Raw genomic sequence first — 22110 nt, 5'->3', positions numbered from 1 at the left:
TGCCCTGCTCTGTGTGCATGTAGACTGCACCACACAAAGCTGTTGTCAGTAAGATCTGAGCATGAGCAGTAATACCAGTTTACCTAGAGAAGACTATAGGACTTCTAGAACAGCCTTTCCAAAGAAGTACTGGTCCTTTGTAAGATAACAGATACTCTTTGGTATTGGTATTGATGCTGTGTCCTTCAGAGTCACTGTTAGACAGACAGAGTTTGGCTGTAACTCTGACGAGGAGGAGGGAGAAATGCATTCCAGACTTTTCCATGGCATTCCAGTGGGCTCTGAATTATCTGAATTTGCACAGTGAGCTGAATTTGCAAAGGTTGTGATGGAAGCAATTGGTGCTGGCAGTATGTAAGGAGCAGCAACCACTGGCTGTTGCTGAGGAAAAGAACTGGAGGGCTTTGGGGAGCAGGAATAATCCTCTCTGTTGTTGTAGCTGCACACTTGAATACGTAGGTTTGGGGCCAAGGGCGGCAGACAGCTGCCTGCAGACACTCAGAGAAATACAAATTAACAAAATGAATCTCGTGGAAGTGGGTAATGATCAGAAACAACAGAGGAAACGGCTGGAGAGGGATGGAAGCAGCGTGAGTGTAGGACAAGGGCAAGGATAGCTATTAATAGTTTGTTTGTGTGGCTGAGACTGACAGGGAAGGAGACGAGTGCCGGGCGGACGGAGCCGCTCACCCACATGGGCTGCAGCCGCCTCCGGGCGGACGAGGTGAGGGGCAGCGCTGAGGGGCAGCGGTGAGCGCTGCGCAGCCCTGAGCCCCGAGCTCCGCTGCTCCCGGGTGTGGGAGGGCTTGACAGGGGATTACCGAGCCGTTGATGCAGGGTTCTTGAAGTAATTACTTGCTGTGCCCTCCGTGTCCTATCCGAGCCCCAGCAGGAAGGTTGCCCAGATGACTCTCCTGGGGCAGTGCGCTGACGTGCAGGCTCAGCACTGCATTAGTCATCAGGGCCTCAGGCTCATGAGTCTCGGGGAGATTTCCAGGGGCTGCAAATGCAGATAACAAACATGGTAATTTCTGCTGAATATGGTGAGAGGCAAAGTAACTTCCCCCTTAGTTCCTGTAGCCTCAGGAGACTGGGATTTGAAGCTTCCTTAAGAGCAGATTTGATATTGTTCTCTCGAATCAGGTGGCTGTTTCCACAGATCTCAAGGCCATTGTCCAACAGGGCTTTAACATTGGCTTTGCACTGAGAAGCAGATGGATCTGAAGGGTAGAAATGGTGGGAGTTGCGATGAATTAGGAATTTCCTTTCCTGATGGCTCATGAGTTTTTCTGATGGCTCTCCTTGTTCTGAAACCAAGCCAGCCGAAGCTTTTACTGTGCTGCTGTTTGAGAGCCTGGCAATGCTGGATGCTTAAATTTACTGCAGCAGTTCCCATGTACACTCTGGAGTGTCCAGTTTACCAGGCTAGAAGACTATTGAGAAATGTCTCCTCTGTTTCTAGCTTCCCTTGGTGCGGTCCATAGCTCCCCAGAATGGCCCGAAGGCTGGAGGGACCAGAGTGACCATCAGAGGCAGCTGGCTGGATGTGGGCTCTGAGCTCCGTGTCCTCGTCAACAGCTCCAAGCAGTGCACGGACCTCAGGTGGGAACGGGTCTGCCTGATGCTGAACTAGTAACAGGAACTGAGGTGCTGGAAAGTTGGTATCATCCCCAGTATGTCAGGAAGAGCTGGATTTTGAGAGGGAGGCTCTGCATAGTGCTGCTAGCATAGGATCCCTGCCCAGCCAAGGTCCCGTAGCTGCTGCAGCCCACTGGTTCCTGTACTGTCACTGGGGAGAAGCGGGAGCCTGCCCTTTTTCTGTTGACTGTATGGGAAGTTGACTACATGGCAGTCTGAGATAGTGTATGCTCAGAACGGCATACGTGGGTAATCTCGTTAATAGGTGTGTGACTTGAAACTCCTTCTTGCCTGTCTCTTCTTTGGGAAGCTCAGCCCCCTGGTCCCCAGCCCCCGCCCCGCTGCCCCTGGCTCTTTGCAGCTCACCCTGCCTCTCCCTGTGCAGCCGCAACGACAGCACCATCACCTGCACGATGCCGTCTGCGGAGCTCACCACGGCCGTGCGAGTCTGTGTCCAGTTTGAGAACAGGTCTTGTGCCAGCTACAACATCACGTTCAAGTACGAGAAGAACCCAGTAGTAACAGATATCAACCCAAAGAAGAGCCAAATTAGGTGAGATCCCCCTCTAACAGAAATGCTGATTCTGCCAGGATTTGTCCTTCCTTTTGTGGCTTTTGTTGAAGTATTGCAGAATGCAAATGTGAATGTTGCACCTTCATCACAGAACTAATTGGAATATCCTAGTGTAGCCCCTTGCAGGCAGTGTGAGCTCTCTGCTCTGAGCCATCCCAGCACAGAGCAGCTCCCAGGCACATCACATGCCCAGAGCACCAGCAGTATCAAAACACAACCAGGAGGTAGCATATGTTATCTGGGCCCTGCAGTGTGCTGCTGCAGCAGCATGACTTCCATTTCAGAGCAGGCTCATGGTGTCTGCATCTGCCTGCAAAGGAGGGGGTTGGCCCCAGGCTGGGAGGAGAGGATCCAACAGGGAGGAAGGGCTTTCTGCTGGGTCTGGCCCACTGCCTTGCAGGCATGTACAGAAGAGGCATTGCAGGGCACAGAGGAGGGCGATGCAGGGCAACCTGGCTCTGGAGCAGAAGAGATCTTGCACACTAGGACTGGCTGTGGTTCATTTCAGTGCACACTGGACATGGGAAAAGGTCAGCTGTGGTGCTTGTACTGTCTGCACCTGATATGTGCTTTAGGGAGTTTCAGATGGAGGGATCTGTGAGACCCAAAGATTTTTCTTGTTAATTAAACTTCTGGAGAATAGGCTGTGATTTGTTATTTCAGTATTCAGTGTTCCCCAAGGCCACCATGTTTCATTTTTAAAGCATGTTGCTTTTAATTTCACATCTGTTCATGGAGCTCTCTGGCTCCTGTTCCTTTGGTGAAATCCCACCTTCCTCAGCTGCGGAGCCAGGCAAACCTGGCTGACCAGGACATCTGAGGAGCGGCCAGTGCCCCCAGGGCAGCAGTGGAAGCAGCACGCTCAGGGCACACAGCAGGCTCTGACGTACTGCTCCCCTTGGAGCAGAGCTGTGTCTCGGCATTCCCAAACACAGAGCCAAAGATGCAGGCTGTGGGAAAGCTAATAACAAGGCACAGCAGTGACTCAGCCAACCTCAGCTCCCAGCCAGCTTGTGAACTATGCTGAGTGGCAAGAGCAGCATCTAAACACAGAGACAGTGAAAGAATGTCACTGCCCATAGTCACAAGGGAAACCACCAGGATATTTCTCCATCACCTTAGTCTGCTTTCTCAATATACACATCAGTCTCCACATTTTAGACCACTGAGAGACAGCAGCCTCTCCTCAGACTGCTTGGTCACTTGTGTATTCTGACTGCTGTGGTGTTGGTGGGGTGTTGGCCATGAAGGGTCAGTAAGCTGTGCAAAGATTCAGCTGGATCTGATTTATCCTGGAGCATTGCTGAAATGAACAGTGTAAGCAAGGTTTAAAGCAGAACAGAAGTTGTGAACTAGTTTGCAGGCATGACAGACACTTAGAGACTTGGATTTACAGTGTTGTACCTACAGCACTGTAAAAGATTTCTTAGGGCCTTGGACCCAAACTCACTGAACATTTTGTAGTCTTGAGATAATAAGGTTTGTGAATCCTGGCTGTTCCCTTACAGATACCCCAAACTTTGGGTATGATATGGAGGAAGGGAAAACTAAATTCAGGGGATAGTTTCTGCTGTCCAGAGCAGAAGAGTTGATGCACATTCTCCAGCCCTTGTTTTGCCTAGGAGTCTTGTGTGCATCAGGGTCTTTTTGTTACTGTCACTAATTGGCTACACATTGAGGCCCAAATTTCACATTCCACAGGCAGCGGAGCTGAAACACAAAACAATTTTCAAGTGTTGATCTAAATCTGAAGAGGCCGGGAGATGCAGGATCCATGTCAACCTCACAAGGATTCTCTTCACTCCCCAGGAGGAGTTCTCTGTGGGGCAGGGAAGAGGGATATCCATTTGTCCCTGCTTTGAGTGGTCAGGTTAGCTTTTTATGACACTGATGGCCTAGGCAATGTGCTCTGTACCCCAAGAATGCAGAGGGAGGCTGCTCCTCTGGGCACTGGGAGCAGGGAACAGTCTGCTGTTGCTGGAAGAGGCCACCTCTTTCCACCAGGGCAGCTGCTCCCCCTCCCTTCCCTCGTATTGCACTAGCAGTGTGGATGCCTGTGGCAAATAAGAGAAGACCTTTGGCTTTTGGGTTACATTTTCCGCTCAGACAACTGGGAAGTATCCCTGGGAAAATGGCAGGAGGTGAGACCCAGCTGTTGTACCTCGACACTTCATGTTGTCAAGGGCACCTCTTCTGTGATCATTTTCTCTTTTTTCCCATCTCTTCAAAGCGGGGGCAGGATCATCACCCTGGAAGGAAGAGGCTTTGAGCTGGTCCAGAACGCCTCCATGGTGGTCCGTGCCATTGGCAGAGAGCAAACGGTGGGTGCCCCTGGATGTCACCTGGTAATGGGGAGCAGGGAGTCTGGGTGAGAGCACTCGGATGCCTTTTCTGATGCACGTGCTCTCCTGTCTCCAGAGCTGTAAGGTTCACACCGACACTGTGATCACCTGCCCTTCTCCAGCTGCATCCAACATCACTGCAGGGAGCAAGCCCGCTCCTGTTGATTTCTACCTCAATGGCCGCCTCTACACAGATGATCGGCCAGCTTTGGATGAGGAGATGTACCCGGAGGAGGCCCTGCACATCAGCAAGTTCAGCCTGGAGTACTACGCTGACCCCCAGTTCTTCACAGCCAAGAAGGAGAAGTGGATCAAGCACCACCCTGGCGAGCCCTTGACGCTGGTTATACATGTAAGAGAGCAATATTTACAGCTCTGCTTCTTTGGGGTGCTGCCTGCTACTCGCTGGGAAGTCCTAAGGAGCAGTGCAGCATCTGTCTGCAGATGCGGTGGGGAGAAAGGAGGTGGGTGAGGACGGGAGCAGCAGGAGTCATGCTCAGGCAGCTCACACGTGGCCTGCTGCCTCTGATGGCTGCTCACCAGGAGGTGCAGCCAGTCGGTCCTGGCGGTGCCCGCTAAGGCATGAGCACAGAAAGCTGCATTTCATGTCATAGCAAGGAGCGAAATAAAATGCTGGATGTATGGAGAAGAACAGCAGCACTGGCATAAAGTCAGGCAGGTTCTCCAGAAGGCCCTGACAATAGATATTTGTTCCTGCAAAAACAAGTCACGCATTCTTCACTTTTGGCTGCTGAGTTCAGTTCAGTTAACAAGGAAGTTGAGGTATGGCAGTTCAGAGGGCTTAGACAATGCGCAGCACTAATTGAAAGGACGTTGTTCCCTGCAGGATATCCTTACTGCTTGCAACGTGCTCCACAGGCACTCACCCCGTCTCAGACCCTGCAGTCGCATCCCCTCAATGTCTCCTCTGGTGTATATCCTTCCCCCCCAGGTGGGCGTTCAGATCCTTATCTGTGGCACTGAGCCAGGGCAGATCAGAAGCAGATCTTCTCAGATTCCACGAGGGGCTTGTTCATCCCATATCCCATCCTGAGTGAGGAATGGGAAAGAGCAAAAATGGGAATGGTCCAATTCTGGCTTTCCCGTGGAGCGCTCAAAGAATGTTCTTGGAGAGGGAGAGTGCTCTCAGGTCTGAAAAACCAGCAGGGAATAAGGAAAATACAGCAGGAAGAGCTACTGCCGCTCCAACTGCCACTCAGGAGACTGACATCCTGGTTTTATTTTTGTCTTTAGAAAGAGCCTGACAACCTGGGCCTGGAGAGCAGCGAGTACCAGGTGAAAATCGGCCTTATCTCCTGTGAGATTCAGATTGTGTCGGACAAGGTCATCCATTGCTCTGTCAATGAGTCGCTGAGCACCTCGGAAAGGCAGCTGCCTGTGACGGTGAGTGCCAGCAGCCCACTGGGCAGCAGGGCTCTGTGCTGAAAACCCCGTGTGCCAGGGAGCTGTGCACAGGCAGGGCTGCGGCATCACAGCTGCCCAGATCCACTGACAGCAGCCTGCCGGGGAGCTGTGTGGGCAGAAAGATGGGCAGAGCGTGCAATGCCTGCAGCGTCTCAGGGCTTCCCGTGCTGCAGGGCAGATGCTGAGGCTGCCTGGCATGATGGGTGTTGAGGGTCTGTAGAGTGCCTGGCCGTCAGACGTTGAGCTGTGATTTGTGAGCAGGGATTTCGTCAGTTCTTGTGAGGCACTGTGAGCCCCCAGGCAGGTGATGTCTTTTGCTACTTGCAGTCATTTTCTTTCTGGCCCTTGTGAAATGAGTTTGGGGATTTCCACCCACTGTCAGTTATCTGACCTCTTATGGTCAGCAGAAGAACTACGTGTGGAGATGAAGACCCGAACCCAGCACAGCGATGTGCCACCAGCGTGCTGGAGGACTTTCCAGTGTCCTGGCTGTGGTTCGTTCTGTATGAAATTCAGTTGCAAACTGAAAACGTGGAAAAGCAGAAGTAAGAGAATTTCCTAAGTCATATGAATGGAAATTTTAAATAGGGCAATTTTGTTTTTTAATGAGAATTGAGAAAAGGGGAAATTCCTCTGGGAATAAAAGGGAATTTTTGAGTTTGCTAGTTTGGGTTTGATGTAAGCCATTTAGGGTAAGTCCTCCAGGAAGCAGGGGAATGATATCCAGCACTACAGTACTGCACAGCTATTGAGCGTGCCAGCAGCTAAACAACCAGCTTGTTTTCATCTCTGTGTGCCCTTACCAAATCTTCATATGTGGCTGGAGTTACCACGTGCTGGCTTTTTGTAAGTCACAGCTGCCTTTATAACACACTTCTAATAGCTTTGGTAGCACGGGGCCAGACTCACACGGTGTCCCCACCTGATCTGCACCACTGATGGTTATCAGGACCTGCAGAAGTCCCACTGGCTTGCTGGCTGATTAATATTCTTCTGGAGAGCTCATATGCCTGCTGTGACAGCCAGGATTCTGTTATTTGCTGTTGGAGCCCTGCAGTGATGGAAGACGGATTCAGCAGTATGTCCTGCTGCTGGTCTCTGTCCTGGTTGGGGGTCTGATGGTGCCCAGGTCCTGCCTGGCTCTGGCCATCCCCACTGATCTCTGCACTAACCCACAGCCTCATTAATTCCTCTTACCAAAATTATATTGAATTGATTGTTGAAATAAATGAGAGAAAGCCACTGGGGGCTTCAAGTCCACTTTTGCCCATGACCACACTATTTAGACACAAAGGTGAGCAGTGGATGTGGGACTGCTGCTCTGGCAGATGTGAGCCAGTGGCAGACCTGTGCCCAGATCTGCTGCAGCATGCCACAGCGTGCACCTTCCCCGCAGTGCCACAGATGTAACCGTAAGATCCTTCCATCTCTTCTCCACCTTGTTTCCACTTGTTGCTCAAGTTTCTCTCACTTCCCATTCCTGTAAGGAAGTGAAACTCATTTCCAGAAGTGAAAGACTGTAGTGTCATGAGTTTTCCTTATCAGATGGTGCTGTTGAACCCTTTCATCCCAAAGGCATGGAGGACCTTTTTTAAGCTGTGCTGAGTAGACTTGCCAGCGGCCCATGGCCCCTTCCTTTATGGCAACAGGAGGCTGAGGCCCTGCACTTGGCTGGTTTGTGCTCTCACTTCTCCCTCTTTCTCCCTCTTCCCTCTTTCTCCCTCTTTCTCCCTCCCTCCCAGATTCAAGTTGGAAAGTTCAACTACACAATTGCAATGCTGCACCTTGGTGGAGGAGAGACTGCTATCATCGTCTCCATCGTCATCTGCAGCATCCTGCTGGTCCTCTCTGTCGTAGGTGAGGGAACAGGACGGCGAGTTTCCAGGTTTTCTTATTGCATGTGGAGGGGTGGTCATGTCTCACTCATGTTAGGAAACCACTGAGTGCTGCAGTTCTGATCCAGAGGCAGCAAGTAGCCATTCTCTGTGTGGGAACCACACCAGTGCCCCAGATAGAAACTTACTGGAGCGAGGAGATTTTTGTTGACTGAATCTATGGCTTATCTGTTGTTTGAGGCTGTGATGTTTATAATTAACTTTTTTTCCCCGAATGCTTCTCAATGGTATTAAGTAGGCATTCTCATGCATGGCTCTTTGGCAGCAGAGGTCTGTCTGACCCAACAGGCACAGCCAGCAGCAGGTGCTTGCTGGAGAGTCTTAGCTGCAGAGCTGGAGTAGGCACAACAATTTGCTAAGCTCACTGGAAGTTGCACAGTGCACGTGTATGCTCTGTCTGGCATCTTTTTGTTACATGCTTAGAACAACTGTACAGCAAGAAACTCATTATTTCCCAACAAATGAGGTGTTTCTAATAGGTATTTAATTTATTTTTAATAAAGGTTATAAAGCACACCGTTTTCTAATGTACCACTAATGTCTTTAGATACATATTTTTGGAGGCATGGAAAGAATGTCAGATATGAACACTGTAATACAGGTAGTAAACCTCTGAAAATCTGTAATCATTAATTAGCCAGGACTCACTAATATAGCAGTTTATCTAAATATAGACAGCCCAGACATAAACTGAAGGTGACAGCAAAAGCCTGATCGTTAAATTCCAGCTGGCTTGACTGATTTACAGGTAAGAGCCAGCTGCCCAATCAGTGCCAGTTTTGTTGTAGATGTTAAGCTAAGGCTGAAGTTAGCTTTCTGCACTCATGTTAACAGGGGACCATTCAACAAAAAAGCTCATTCCCTTCCTCTCCTCCAGCTCTCTTTGTGTTTTGCACAAAGAGCCGCAGAGCAGAGCGCTACTGGCAGAAAACCCTGCTGCAGATGGAGGAGATGGAATCGCAGATCCGAGAGGAAATCCGCAAAGGTAAGGTACCAGTCAGTGGTACTGGGCACAGTGCAGGAGCCCAGACTGGGAGGGAGCTGTCAGAACAGCAGAGTTGAAGCCATTCACCGTCTCCTTCGTAGAAATCTACAGAAGTACTTATAGAAAGCTTTCTGTCAGTGCCATTTTTCTTCATCAGGATGTGTGTGTGAATGGAAGTGTGGCCCTGTCCTTGTCTTGCTGCCTGACTTGGGTGAGGTTCTTAGCTTTGGTGCCACCGATGTCCACATCTCAGGGTTAATGGCCCTTGGCCACATGGAGGGCTGCCTGAAGGTCATGCTAATCTTTAATGTGCAACAAAAACTGCAGCACACTCCTGTTGGAGCAGTGGGAGAAGCAAGCCAAGTGTCTGCAATTGCTGTCTGCAAAGTACATCATTGTGCCGTGGGTGCAGAAATCTGCCTGCAGAACCAGACCTCAGGGCTGGTGTCCTGGAGGTGGGGAAGGTTTTTTCTCTGTATGTGCTGCAAAACATGATGTGTAGTGCTGACAGGTAAACCCTGAAAGTAGTCAGCTCCGCTGGAAAACCCTGCTTCAACCCTCTCAAAGAAGAGAGGTCTCCTCAAGAGGAGACATGCAGCATGTTTCAGTGCCAGCCTGCCTCAGCTGGTAGATTATCAGAGCTCTTACCATCTGGGTCTCTTTACCTTAGGTTTTGCAGAGCTGCAGACAGACATGACAGATCTGACCAAGGAGCTGAACCGCAGCCAAGGAATCCCGTTCCTGGAGTACAAGCACTTCGTGACCCGGACGTTCTTCCCCAAAGTAAGGCCATTCTGCATTTTATGGGTATCTAATCACTGTAATTCCCTAATCAGATCGGGGCTCTGTCCTCCCTCTGCCAAAGGGTAACAAAATCATTCTTCTGTTATATATTTAGATGTCATATATTTCAGCCTTAATTATCTTCAACGCTGGAGCCACAGCTCCCGGGGTGCGAAGCAAGGTCAGGATGCTCAGTATGGCTGGAACCTGGCAGAGCTGGGAGGCAGATGAGGCACAGCTCTGGGAGCTGTGTTAACTCACCAGTGTGGTGCTGCTGGACTTCCTCCTCTAAAAGCTGTCTCTCTCACATGAGTAGGACGTGCTGGGGGCTCTCCATTCTCCCCAAAGTCTTCAGCTGCAATCTGCTGTCTGCTGGGAGAAAGCTGATGCTGAAGGCATCTCTCATCAGTGCTCAGGGAAAGGTGGCTTTATGTTCCACGCAGCTTGCCACCAGGGATTTTCAGCTGCACTGCCACTTCTCAGACCTCATTAGATGTCTCTGTCTCTCCCTTTGCGTTCCCTCCCCCAGTTGCGGGGCACGCAGTGCCTGCAGCACAATGCCCCTCAGGCATGAGGTCTGGGTCTGTCTGCTCAGAGCCCTCCTCCAGGGCAGCAACAGATGTGTTGGTGCTGAGATTCACTTCACCAGCTGCTCTGCTGTGTTGCTATGTGCTGCTAACCGTGGCCGTATTTCACCCCTGAGGCTGTTGCATTTTGCTGGTGAGGAATGAGAGGATGATTTATGACTGCAGAGTGTTTCATTACAAGTTACTGCTCAGGTTTTTAAGTTACCCAGTCTCTGTGTATCTGTACACTAGGCTCTTTAAGATTCAGGCTGCTATATGAATGTTAGAGATTTATACATTTTTCCCATCTGTTTCCGAAGTTACATACGTTAAAGCACCCAGTACTTCTCTATTTTGACTTACTCTTCTATAATGCTTTCTCTTCTGGGGTTTTCTAGCTGTCAAATGTCTATTTGCAGTCTCCCCACCCTAACAGCCTCGTGTCTGGCTCAGACATCTGCCTCCCCTTATTCTTGTGGTGTTTGCTCATTCAAGACAATCTTGGAAAGTGTGTGAAAGCTTTATAAATTATTCCAGTGCATTTCTTTGTAATGGGTGGTCTCCAGTCCTGAAGACATTTCTCTCTCTCGTTCCCCTGTGGCATGTGGCACATGAGGAGGTCTCTGGCCCTTGCTGATGGCTGTGTTTGGTTGTGTTGCAGTGTTCCTCGCTCTATGAGGAGTGTTATGTTCTGCCTTCCCAACAGCTCAGCTCCCAGGTGGGCCCCCAGGTCCAGGAAACCCATCCGCTTCTGGTGGGGGAATGGAAAGTGAGTAACCCACTAACAAAACAAATGTTCTTCAGTGGTTGCTAACCATACTTGTGTGTGTTGACAGTGCCATGCGTTTTCTTGTGGCATGTGGGGAATGCTTGATTACTCAAAGCAATTAACACGTGCCAGCATTGGATCAGCTTTCACTGGTTGTAGAAGAGAGATCTGTGAAATTCTGTTCTCACATGAAGGAGCTCTGTCCCATGACCCTCCCCAGCTTCACTGTGGGCTTTCTTCCTAGGTGTACCATTGTGTATGTTCCGTACACAGTTCTTCATAAATGAGATTAATTACAAGTGAGGACTCATTATAAGCTGTTGTCCCAGAGCTGGGTTTTGGATGCACAAGAGTCAGGAAGTGAAGGATCAGCAAGTCATTTAGGTTGAAGAGAGATCTGCTTACAGCAGCTCCAACTAGATCAGATTGCTGAGGGCCTTGTCCAGCTGAGTGTTGAGATATCTTCAAGAATGGAAATCCCACAGCCTCTCAGGCTCTTTTTCCAGTGCCTGATGACCATGAAGATGGAAACTTTCTTTCTTTCATTAGTGTCCATCTGGGATCCCTTGCCTCTTATCCTATCATTATAACCCCAGAGAAGAGCCTAGCTCTGTCTTTTCTACCCTGCCACAGTGCAGTTGAAGACTGCAGGAAGTTATCTCCCTTTTAAGGCCAAATAAGCACCAGCTCTCTCTGCCTCTTTTTGTACACAACTGCCCCCTAATTGGCATCCCCTGCTGTACTTGCTCCAATCTGTCAACATCCACCTGGCACTGGGGAGCTCCCAACTGGGCACGTTACTCTGTTTGGTCTCACAAGTGTTGTATAGAGAGGGGCAGTGGCCTGGTGACTGTGCTGCTTCTGATGCAGCCCAGAATGCAGTCGTGCCTTCGCCAGGAAAGCAGTCTGGCAAGTGCCAAACAGGGAGAATGGAGGCATCAGCACAGCACTGTGTGCTTAGCAGGGACATCACTGCAGTCAGGTAGGATAAAAGAAGCTGGGGTGGGGGGAAACAAGGAGTGTTGTTCTCATTCTGTTTTCTGTTTTTTTCTCTAGATTCCTGAAAGCTGCAGACCCAATATGGAAGAAGGAATCTCACTGTTCTCTACCTTGCTCAACAACAAGCACTTTCTCATCATTTTTGTCCACGCTCTTGAACAACAGAAAGACTTTGCTGTGAGGGACAGGTATGAGCTCCAGCAGACTGAGGAGCCGTGCTGGCAGCCAGCTCACCTGGGAGGGGTTCCACGTGCCCACAGGAAGCTCAGTGGTGGGACTGCTGCCTCACAGTCTCTGCTGTGGAGGGTGGCTCTGTGGCCCCTGCCTGGTCCCATGAAGATGTTGAGGAGGCAATTGAGTGCGTCTCTTGTCCTACATGGACATTTTCCATAGGCCTGTGATTTGCAGGCACTGATCATCTATGCTAAATTTCAACCAAAGACCTGGCAACTAGACAAGACTGATTCATTCCTAAACTCTAAACGATCCAGATGCTATCTAGAGTCATGCGTTGCAGCTGAAGGTTACAACTGGCTTCCCAGTTTTCTTTTAGAAATGAGCAGCCAAAAACCTTTTCCATTTTCCTGCAAAGCACCAAAAGGTGCAATGCATGACCAGCTCTTGCAGTGTTTGTATTCCTGAACACATATGATTGTGTGAGTTGACCTGAGGTCTGACAGCACAGAAAGAGCCTGTGGAGTTTATCCCCATTGAGAGAGCCTGCAGAAACTGCCACAAATGCTGCCTTCATGTTTCTTATACTAGTTAACAGTCTGCCTCAGTGCTTTACTCTTACAGAGTTCTGTTTTTCAGGTGTAACCTGGCCTCCCTGCTTACTATTGCATTGCATGGGAAACTGGAATATTACACCAGCATCATGAAGGACCTCTTGGTGGATCTAATAGATGCTTCAGCTTCCAAAAACCCCAAGCTGATGCTGAGGAGAACTGAATCTGTGGTAGAGAAGATGCTCACCAACTGGATGTCCATCTGCATGTACAGCTATCTCAGAGTAAGAGAACCAGATGAGTGTATTGTAGTTGCATTGCATGCAGGGGTAACAAGGGACATGTGAATCAGGTGAGGAACTGAATACTTGCCAGTTGGGCCAGTTGCCTTGTCACTAATGGTCAAGCATAAAAAAGCAACTGGAAGTTTGATTGCATCTGGTGACTTGATGGGATCAAGCTTCATAGCAGGCTTCCTAGTGTGGCCTGCTTTCTATAAGGCCAGGGCACTAAACTGGCATCTATTGCCATGGTTGAGAAGACAGCCACAGGGAATTGGAAAATAACCACAATAGCTTGAGGTTTGGAGAACAGTTCCAGCTGTTTGTTGTTTTCTCTGACCAATTTGGATAGCCTTACTGATGGTTCCCAGCTAGTTCAGCATTTTGCTTCAGCACAGGACCCCAGGAGGTGCTCATGGTGTGGGGCAGAAAGGCTGCTGGGCTGTCAGTGGTCGTTTGGGTTGGGGCTCCTTGTGCTGGGCATGTCCTCGCAGTGCCACACTGCCCAGGTTGTCTTCGCAGGAGAGGGGGATGTCCAGAAGCCTGACTGTCTTCCTACATAACGTAAAAGGAATATATTTGGCATCTCAGAGCGTCTCCATCTGCTCACTGCTTTATTTCCAATGCTTGCCAGCTCTGGTTGGAATTTCTCAGAAGAGTTGAGCAATAACATAATTGATTCCACAGCAGCTAATTGGAGGACACCCCATTATACCCACAGGGGAAAGCCTGGAAGAGGCCTTTAGAAAAATCTCTTTTTCAAAGTGTTTGCTGTAGTCACAGAAGCAATGCTGCATTGTCTTCATACATATCATAATGTCTTCTGAACACAGCTGAAGATCACTGTTTGTTCTAAAGCTTGTGACTTTGTAGTTCTTAATCTTTCATTTCAGCTCACATAATTATGAACTATAATGAAGGAAAAGTCACAGGAACAAGTAGGGTTGCCTGTGCCAATGGAGCATGGCTTTCCAGCCTGTCAGAGAAAAAAAGAGTGAATTAGTGATTGTTTATTTATTTATTTATTTAGTAATCTTTCAGTTTTGTGCCTGTAGCTTAACCATGGGGGGAAAAAGTGCTGCTCTCTTCTCTTGGAGAGCGGAGCCGCTGTATGAGGTGTCTGATCCAGCTCCGGTTCTGCTAAAAATGAACATTGTGCAAGAGGACTTTCTCAGGAAAAAAAAGAGGAAAGAAATGTAATTCTTATCGCACAGGCTGAGGACATGGGCACGTTACAGAGCTAATTATGGGTGCTGCAGGCTGTCAGGGACTGTGGCCATGGTAGTCGAGGTGCCCATGCACAGCGAGGGTCGGGACCAGGGCTGGGACTGCCTGTGATGAGCCTGTGATGAGGGCTGGTGCCAGCTGTGAGCTGAAGCTGTGTAGAAATCAGGGCAGCACTGTCAGGGAGACGGTGGAACGAGGGCCGAGCCAGGCTAGAATCACAGAATGACAGAAGTTCCCAAGTCAGAAGGAGCCCGCGGGGATCGTCAAGTCTAGCTCCTGCCTCCACACAGCACCACCCAAACTCCGTGTTTGAGAGTGGTGTCCAAATGCTCCCTGAGCTCTGCTAGCATGGGGCTGCCCTGGGGACGCTGTTCTGTGCCCACTGCCCTCTGGTGCCGAGCCTTTTCCCACCATCCAGCCTGTCCCTTCCTTGGTGCAGCTGCATGCGATCTTGGCATCAACAGTAAACATTTGCTAACAGAATGCAGTGAAGATTTGATTTCCAAGAGCACATCACATACTCGGGTGAAGGTGGGGAAACCTCCGTGGAGGAGAAGCTGCTGCCTGCTGATGTGGGGAGGAAGAAGCTCTGGCTGTCCCTGCAGGAGGGGGCTCCAAATGGGTTCAGGCTGCTGTGTGCAGGGATGGAGGGCTCTCAGCAGTCTGAGCAGAACCGGCGCCTTCCTCACTGCAAAAGCCAAGCATGGAGCCACTGCAGCACTCCTGCCCACAGACTGCTTCTAGCTCGGGGCAGCAACTTAAATATTAGTGACAGCCAGGCACCTCCCATGTGCCTTGCATCCCTCTGGGTCAAACTGTTGCCTTCAGAGAGGCATTCTTTGGTTAAAAAGAGTCTCCTGCCTGCCTGCAGCACTGTGCTGCCAGACGTGTGATGATGGGTCTGGTTCTCATTCCTGAATGATCTCCATTAATCACAACATCTATTTGAAACAGCTGCTGCAAAGGTCCCTGCCATTGTTCAGTGGAAAAATTCCAAGAGCTTGTATTTTCCCTTGTAAGTCAACGCTACATGCTCAAAACATTTGTTTCATATTAATGCTGTGACTAGCAGTCCATCCGCTTGTGTTTTAGGCAAAAATAATTTGAAGGAGCTGTCTTCAGCTGCAAAGAAGAGGCAGGCCACAGCCACTCACAGCTGCACATGTGGAGGGCACCTGAAAGCAGAGGGTTTGTCCCTCTGAAATGTGACAGCATGCAGGAACTGTGATCGTAGGCAGCAGGAGACTTGCTTCTTGGCATTGGAAGCAGAGGGGGCCTGAAAAAGTTTCTGCATAACCGTGTGAGAATCACCAATAAAATGGTCTGTGTCTGCACTTCCTGCTACCACTATAATGGAAAATGCTGAGAACTGCCTCCCCCCGTGATACCTCAGCAGGATGGGGGGAACTGACGGCTGAGTGAAAGCCAAGGTCCTGGGATGCAGCATTCAGACCTAGGTCTAAGCTTCCCAAAGTTTTGCCTGGGGGATGGAGCTAGGATTGTATTTGTTACATTACACAAATAGATAATCACCCCCAAATTACCTGCGAGAAAGAGGCTGCTTTCTGTGTTTTCCTTACACCAGCCTCACCAGGGCTCATTTGAAATGACTGTAGAGTGTTCGCGGAGGACATCTCCGATGACTTGTTGGCCTTGGTAAAGAAGCAGCCACACCAAAGCCAGTCTGTGCTCTGAACCTTTTTCTCAAGAGCATAAAACCTTTGTCTCCCACGCTCCCCCAGCATGAAGCAGCCCAAGCAGTGCCAGCCAGAGCTGTGCACTCCATTACCACGAGCTTATTGCAGTGCCCCGGATCGCTTTAAGAGCCTGTGATGGTTCGGTCAAAAATGAAAATGAAGTCTCATTAAAATGCATTCACAATAGGAGGAAAAAAAAAAAGGCCCCAGAGTGCGGTTTTTTAAAATAATTTTTGTCCTGAATCAGCACTGATCTCTTCTGGTTAGACTTCCTTTCTCCCAAGTAGCAGCTCTGGAGACACTGCTGGTTTGTTTCCAGATGCATTTTCTGAACAATGCTCGAGGTTTCCAGGCCTGCCGTTTTATCTGCAGCCGCTGCCTGCCAGCACTTCTTTCCCCTCTTTGAAACTTGCAGTCTGATTAGTGCTTTTGCAGATCTCCATAGCATCCCACAGTTCCTGGGTCTGAAAGCCAACAAGACAAACAGAAATAGCATCTCGCAGGCTGAGCTGCCATTCGGTTCCTATGCAGCCCATCCTGAGGACAGAGCTGGTTCGTTCCCACAACACAGGGTGTGAGCACAGATTGCACAGGCTGTCCCTCTACACTCAGCACGCTGGCAGCACGGTGCCATGTGGTCAGCTTGACCCAGGGAGCACTGCTGGCTCCAGGCAGTGAGGAGCCCCAGTACCTGGGGGGCTCTGTGTCGTGGTTTTCAGCCTCTTCTCTTGCTGCTGTGGCCAGAGCTGTGTCCAGAAGCAGTTTCCCCAGGGGGACAGAGCAGGCTCCAGACCCGGTGCTGAATCTCAGGGTGGGCGCCCTGCACACGTGAGCACCGTGACACGGGCACTGTGCCAGCACCCCTGCATTGGGCTGGGGCAGCGGTGCTCCTGTTCGCATCGCGCAAGTGGTGGAAGCAAACAGCCGGACCTGGGCATGCCTGTGTCAGCATAACCCCTGCCTGCTGGCTCACTGTGCCACCTTCCCCTCAGACGCTGACTTTTTGTTACCTTCTGCATTTTGTTTGTGGTCCTCAGCTCCTCTGCCCCACAGCTTCACATGTTTCTGTGCCTTTCTCCAGCACAGCAGAGCCCATGCGCTGCTGTGCACCCAGAGGGAGCGTTGCAGGAAGTCCTTCCATCCCGGTGGGAGGCCCATGCACTTACCCTATGTTCGTACCAGCCCTGCCCTGGGAAAATAAAGCATGTGCACCGTGGCACAGATGGTGCGTGCCCACCCACAGCCCTGCTGCAGCCCCATTGCTGAAGGCAGCCGAATCAAAATTGACATCGAGCTAATTGCTTCAGCAATTATAAGGCAATTAGAATAAAAGAACCACCGAGTCTTAATTAAGAAGCAGATTGAACAGGATTTAGCAGCTCCTAGCTGAGAAATACCAAAACCATCCGATATCTGTTGTCTTGAACAGGATTTCAGATGGCAGCGATGGCTGTGCAGGGCTGCGATGGTCGGGAAGTACAGGAATGCGCAGTAATTTGCATTTGCCTCATCTGAAGGAAATTGCACATGAACATTAGGGAGAATGGGATGTACTCCAGTACTGAAATGTTTTTTAAGAAAATAACTTGTGTTTTACTTGCACATCGGCATAACAGACATAAGTGGATCAGAAATCTGGCATTACACCATGTCGCTGAACCATGTCACAAATTGCTGGTCTCTGTTAGGCTCCTTGTTCCTGTTGCAGCACTGTCACAATTCACAACACTCCTGTAAGATGAAGTTTGACAAATATAACGAGTTAGCTGTTGTCGCATGAGAACAGCATGGTTGACTCTGATCTTTCTCTTTTGCTGCAATCAGGGCTCTGCTGTGGTATGAGAAGTATGAGTGCTGCTTCCCAGAGCCATAGGCTACACAGTGGCCTCACTCCCATAGATCTCAATGGCAAACCAGGCAGCACAAAGAGGACTTCAGACAGCACCTTTAATAGAAAGCTGGCACCCCCAAGTCTCTGTAGGCCTGGGGGTTTGTATAGAGCCTGCCCTGGATGCACCGCCAGGTCCGTTGCTGACATGGACTTCTCTCTCTTTCCCCAGGAAACAGTCGGAGAGCCATTCTTCCTGCTGATCTGCGCCATCAAGCAGCAGATTAACAAAGGCTCCATTGATGCCATCACTGGGAAGGCCAGATACACCCTCAATGAAGAGTGGCTCCTGCGGGAGAACATCGAGGCGAAGCCAAGGGTGAGTACCCGAGGTGGGGTGGCCCAGAGGGAGCTGGTGCCTCCGTGAGTTAGTGCCCATTGCACCTTGCTGCCATAGGGCTCCCACTGCAGAATACGACTTGTGGTAACTGCTGGTTTGCACATCCGGCCTCCGTGGTCACCCATGTGGCTCCGGTTAGAGGTGGAGGGAGGCAGGGAGATTTGTTCCGCCATGCTCAGAGAGGTAAAGCAAATCAGCATCTGTGCTCCCAGTGAGAAGGTTCTGGCTCAGCCTCGCATTGCAGGCTGCAGGCGGGGTGTCACAGAGCTGTGCAGCAAACTACCTCTCGCAGGGCTTCGGCAGAGCTGTGCACATGGAGGGATTTTTCCCCTTCAGTGTCAGACTGAGAATCCAGCAGATGCCTTTCCAGAGCCTGGGTCAAACCCTGCTTCCAGTTACCTGACACAAATCTGCAGCAGTTCCATTGAAATCCATGGGTTATCCCAGACACGTATCACCATAACACAGAACATGTTTAACTCCACATAGTCTCCGATTCTTCTTACTGACTGACCTGTAAATTCACAGCACAGACAAGAGGGGTGAGCAGCAGGGCACAGAGCATTGGCTTTCCCAGCAGAAATGGTAATGTCATGTGTCTGAGCAGGAGCAGTGCAGCTGCTTCCTACTTTGTGAGAGAAAAAGCAAAGTGATGAGCCGAGCATTGGAGGAAGGCAACCACCTGCAGGCCTGGTGCTTGCTCATCAGCAGTCCTCTACACTGCTGGTAACTAAACCTCGCTTTAAAAAACAACCACTCAGTATACAATGTGAAAAGTTATTTTCTATTAATGCTACGGCAAAAATCTGGCTTCATCTATATACTGAGATTGTGCTCATCACCGAGGGAGCTGGCTGCATGTCCTGACAGCAGAGAGCAGTTGCAATGCTATAATGGGCTGGAAAGTACCACAGTAATAACAGGGCGACAAAGTCTTCAACTACAGCAAACTAGAATAAGCCCAAATGCAGCAGCCAGAGAAATAAAGAAAAAGAGCTGCTTACCTTCAGCAGATCTCAGAGGTGCCTTTGTCCCTACTGCCAACCCTTAAATGAGGGCTGGGAAGGGGTGGATCCTGGCTCCACCCTTCCAGTCACTCGGGTACATTGCATGCACCTGAGCTCCCTGGGCTGGCCCTGCCTTCCACCAGGTGCTCCATCACTGCTTCAGGCCATGACTTAGCATTTCTGCTACAACAGTGACCGCAAGGAGCCTGCGGGCTGTGAGAATTCCAGATATTGGGCTCACATTTATGGGTGTCTTTCCCAGAGGCAGCTGCACTCACAGCAGTGCTGCTTCTGGTCTCTGCACAGCGTCCTGACCTCAGCTCACAGATTGAGTAGCTGGCTGGCTTCAGGACTGCACTCACAGCTGAATGGAGGCCCCTAGTTTGTGTGCATCAAGGAGAAGAGGGCGGAGGCAGAGCAGGGGCTGCCTTGGGTCAGCTCTATGCAGGTGGCATTGGGCCAGGTGGAGTGCATGTGTGGAGGAGGTACCTGCTCCCTGCATTGCTCCTCACCTGACTGGCATGGGAGCAGCTCTCAAAGAGGGTTTTTGTACAAAGGGTCACTCTCATTACCCCACAACTTTGTCCTGCAACCAGCAGAAGCTGGGCGTCCCCAAGGAGTGAGTGGTGTCTGTGGCAGCCGGCCTATGATCCACTGTTCAGGTCCCTTCTTCAGCAGGGAATTGGATGCTGATGGTGGTGAATGCCCACGCGGCACCAGACTCACTCTTTAGTGTGCTCAAAGCTTGTTTACGCCCAAGAGCTCAGCCCGTTGCATCAGGCAGAGGACGGCAATGAGCCCTGATGGCCCCATTAATGACCGGTCAGAGCTGAGAAGCTGAGGATGTGGTGGCAGTGGAGGCTGACCTGTCCTCCTTCCTGCCTCAGAAGTGATCTCTGCATGTCAGGGCTTAGGCCCATTAGCAGGGCAGCAGGAGAGCAGGGCACAGCATTGCTCCCTGTGTCCTCTTGGCTCCATCAATAAATTGCATCTTTCAGTTGCCAGGGAGCATAAATCGGCACTTTTGCTAGCAGTAAATTGTAGGTGACAGCCTTCATCCTGCCTGACTGCAGCCCCAGAGCTCTGTGCATCCATGGGAGCCCCACTCACCTCTAACGCAGCCTCTGCCCACAGAACCTCAACGTCTCCTTCCAAGGCTGCGGGATGGACTCCCTGAGTGTCAGAGCCATGGACACAGACACGCTTAGCCAAGTGAAGGAGAAGATCCTGGAGGCCTTCTGCAAGAATGTCCCCTACTCCCAGTGGCCAAGAGTGGAAGACGTCGACCTCGGTAGGGGGCACTGGCCAGACCGTACATCTGGATGAGGGAGCTGGTGGTGCACACCAGCCCCTGGGGTCTCTTGGAGGGTGCTGGGTAAAGGAGCACTGGTGATAGGGCAGGATGGAGACAGCCTTCTCCTGAGAGCGGTCTTCAGGAATAAGAGATAGGACCAGACCCTGCGGACAGGAGGGAGCCATGTCATTAGAAAGAAGCTTTAGAAAAGCCTGAGCTGAGCAGAAGGGTGCTTGGATTTCCCCTCTTTGAAGCCTAGTGTTAATTCCAGGAATGGATGTGTCCTCTAAAACTCTCTTGGGCCTGCACATGGCTCATTAATGTACCTCTCCACAAGCAGCTATAAATGAGCCCATGGACTCCTGTCTGGCTGTGTGTTTGGTCACTTATCTACCCTGTGGCCAACCCCTTTTTGTAGAATTTAAGTATCCAAGGTAAGTGCTGCGAGGAGAAAACCGCGCTGGCCTTGTGCCTGCGTGCCATGCGGGGCTGATGCTCAGTGCCAGACGGTGTCCTCCTGGAGGGACAGCTGGGCTGGGGCAGCACCAGGGCCCCACTCCTCTCCCCGATGCCCGGGGCACATCCCCCTGTCTGCAGGCTCTGCCCCTCAGGAGCCACCGCTGCCCCTTGGTGACCACATGTGCAGCTCCACGGTGCCTTGGCTGTGGGATGCTCCCAAAAGCAGGTCCCAGCCTCCCGGCTGCCTGCTCAACTCTGCCCTCCCCACACAGAGTGGTTTGCCACCAGCACCGACAGCTACATCCTGCGGGACCTCGACGACACCTCGGTGGTGGAGGATGGCAGGAAGAAGCTCAACACGTTGGCACATTACAAGGTAAATCTGCAGGTGCTACAGAAAAGCTCTGCCTCAGAGCCTGCCCGGCCCCAGGGGCGAGTGGCAGTTCCCCCTCCAAAAACAGGATTATTGGGGCCAAGCAGGAAGGTTGCCATAGCTCCGCAAGAGCTTCCGGGGAATAGACATCTGCCCTGGCGAGGAGCTTGTTAATATTGCAACACACTGAAACTAATTAAACACTCTTCATGCAAAACAAGTTATTACTGACAACAGAAAGAACAAGAAAAAAAAAAAGCTCCTATTTCCAATGGCCTCAGCTGAGCTGATCAGCATCACCGAGCTGTTGGGCCATGCCCGGCTGCTGCTGGAGCTGCTGCCTGCCCTTGGGCTGGGGATGCCGCTGAGGATGGAGGCCAAAAACATGGGGCAATGCGGCGAAGAGAATTGTTCTCCTGACCAGTTTTCCTTTTAAAACTAAATGAAACCAGAAAGTTTATTTGGTTTCCCCATTCCCTGGTATGCCTGGAAGCATAATCCTCACTAGTCTGCAACAGCGCATGGAAAATCAGAGCTGCGTGCTGATTAGCGTTGTTATTTGTGCAGCAGTGCCGCTCCTGGCGCGGTGCCTGCTGTGCTGGAGCCGGGCGCAGAACAAAGAGCAGCCCCTGCCCTGCAGGTTCCTGCTCCCCTCTGGGAGAGGCCAAGCAGCGCCTGCACAGCTCGGTGGTCTTTCTTCTTCGACTTACCTCCTGTAGATGTGCCAAAACTTTATCTTGCATACATGTATTTGCCCAATTCCCATTGGAGCTGAGGGCATCATCATCTCGTATTGGCACTTAAAAAAGCCTCTCCCAGCAGGGCAGCATGCTGCTGCCA

The 22110-nt window shown here is 50.7% G+C and overlaps 1 protein-coding gene across 2 annotated transcripts in view; it reads left to right on the top strand.

Moving 5' to 3' along the window:
* The window catches only part of PLXND1 (plexin D1), a 66101-nt gene that overhangs the window by 32913 nt on the left and 11078 nt on the right, over positions 1–22110 (top strand). The window contains exons 15-28 of one of the 2 annotated variants that reach the window (XM_085236187.1): positions 1463–1602; positions 2024–2191; positions 4443–4533; positions 4631–4906; positions 5809–5958; positions 7722–7836; positions 8752–8859; positions 9530–9642; positions 10915–10977; positions 12034–12164; positions 12790–12988; positions 17970–18116; positions 20279–20435; positions 21170–21273. In XM_085236187.1, the coding sequence (XP_085092313.1) occupies positions 1463–1602; positions 2024–2191; positions 4443–4533; positions 4631–4906; positions 5809–5958; positions 7722–7836; positions 8752–8859; positions 9530–9642; positions 10915–10977; positions 12034–12164; positions 12790–12988; positions 17970–18116; positions 20279–20435; positions 21170–21273 (1962 nt within the window). Of the gene's footprint in view, positions 1–1462; positions 1603–2023; positions 2192–4442; positions 4534–4630; positions 4907–5808; positions 5959–7721; positions 7837–8751; positions 8860–9529; positions 9643–10869; positions 10978–12033; positions 12165–12789; positions 12989–17969; positions 18117–20278; positions 20436–21169; positions 21274–22110 lie in introns of both variants that reach the window. The other variant, XM_085236186.1, reaches the window with a different exon arrangement.

This window comes from Meleagris gallopavo, chromosome 14, assembly GCF_905368555.1.
Source record: "Meleagris gallopavo chromosome 14, MGAL_WU_HG_1.1, whole genome shotgun sequence".
NCBI classification, from domain to species: domain Eukaryota; kingdom Metazoa; phylum Chordata; class Aves; order Galliformes; family Phasianidae; genus Meleagris; species Meleagris gallopavo.
The sequence above is the reverse complement of the archived record's forward strand: the minus strand, read 5'-3'. Positions and strand labels throughout refer to the sequence as shown.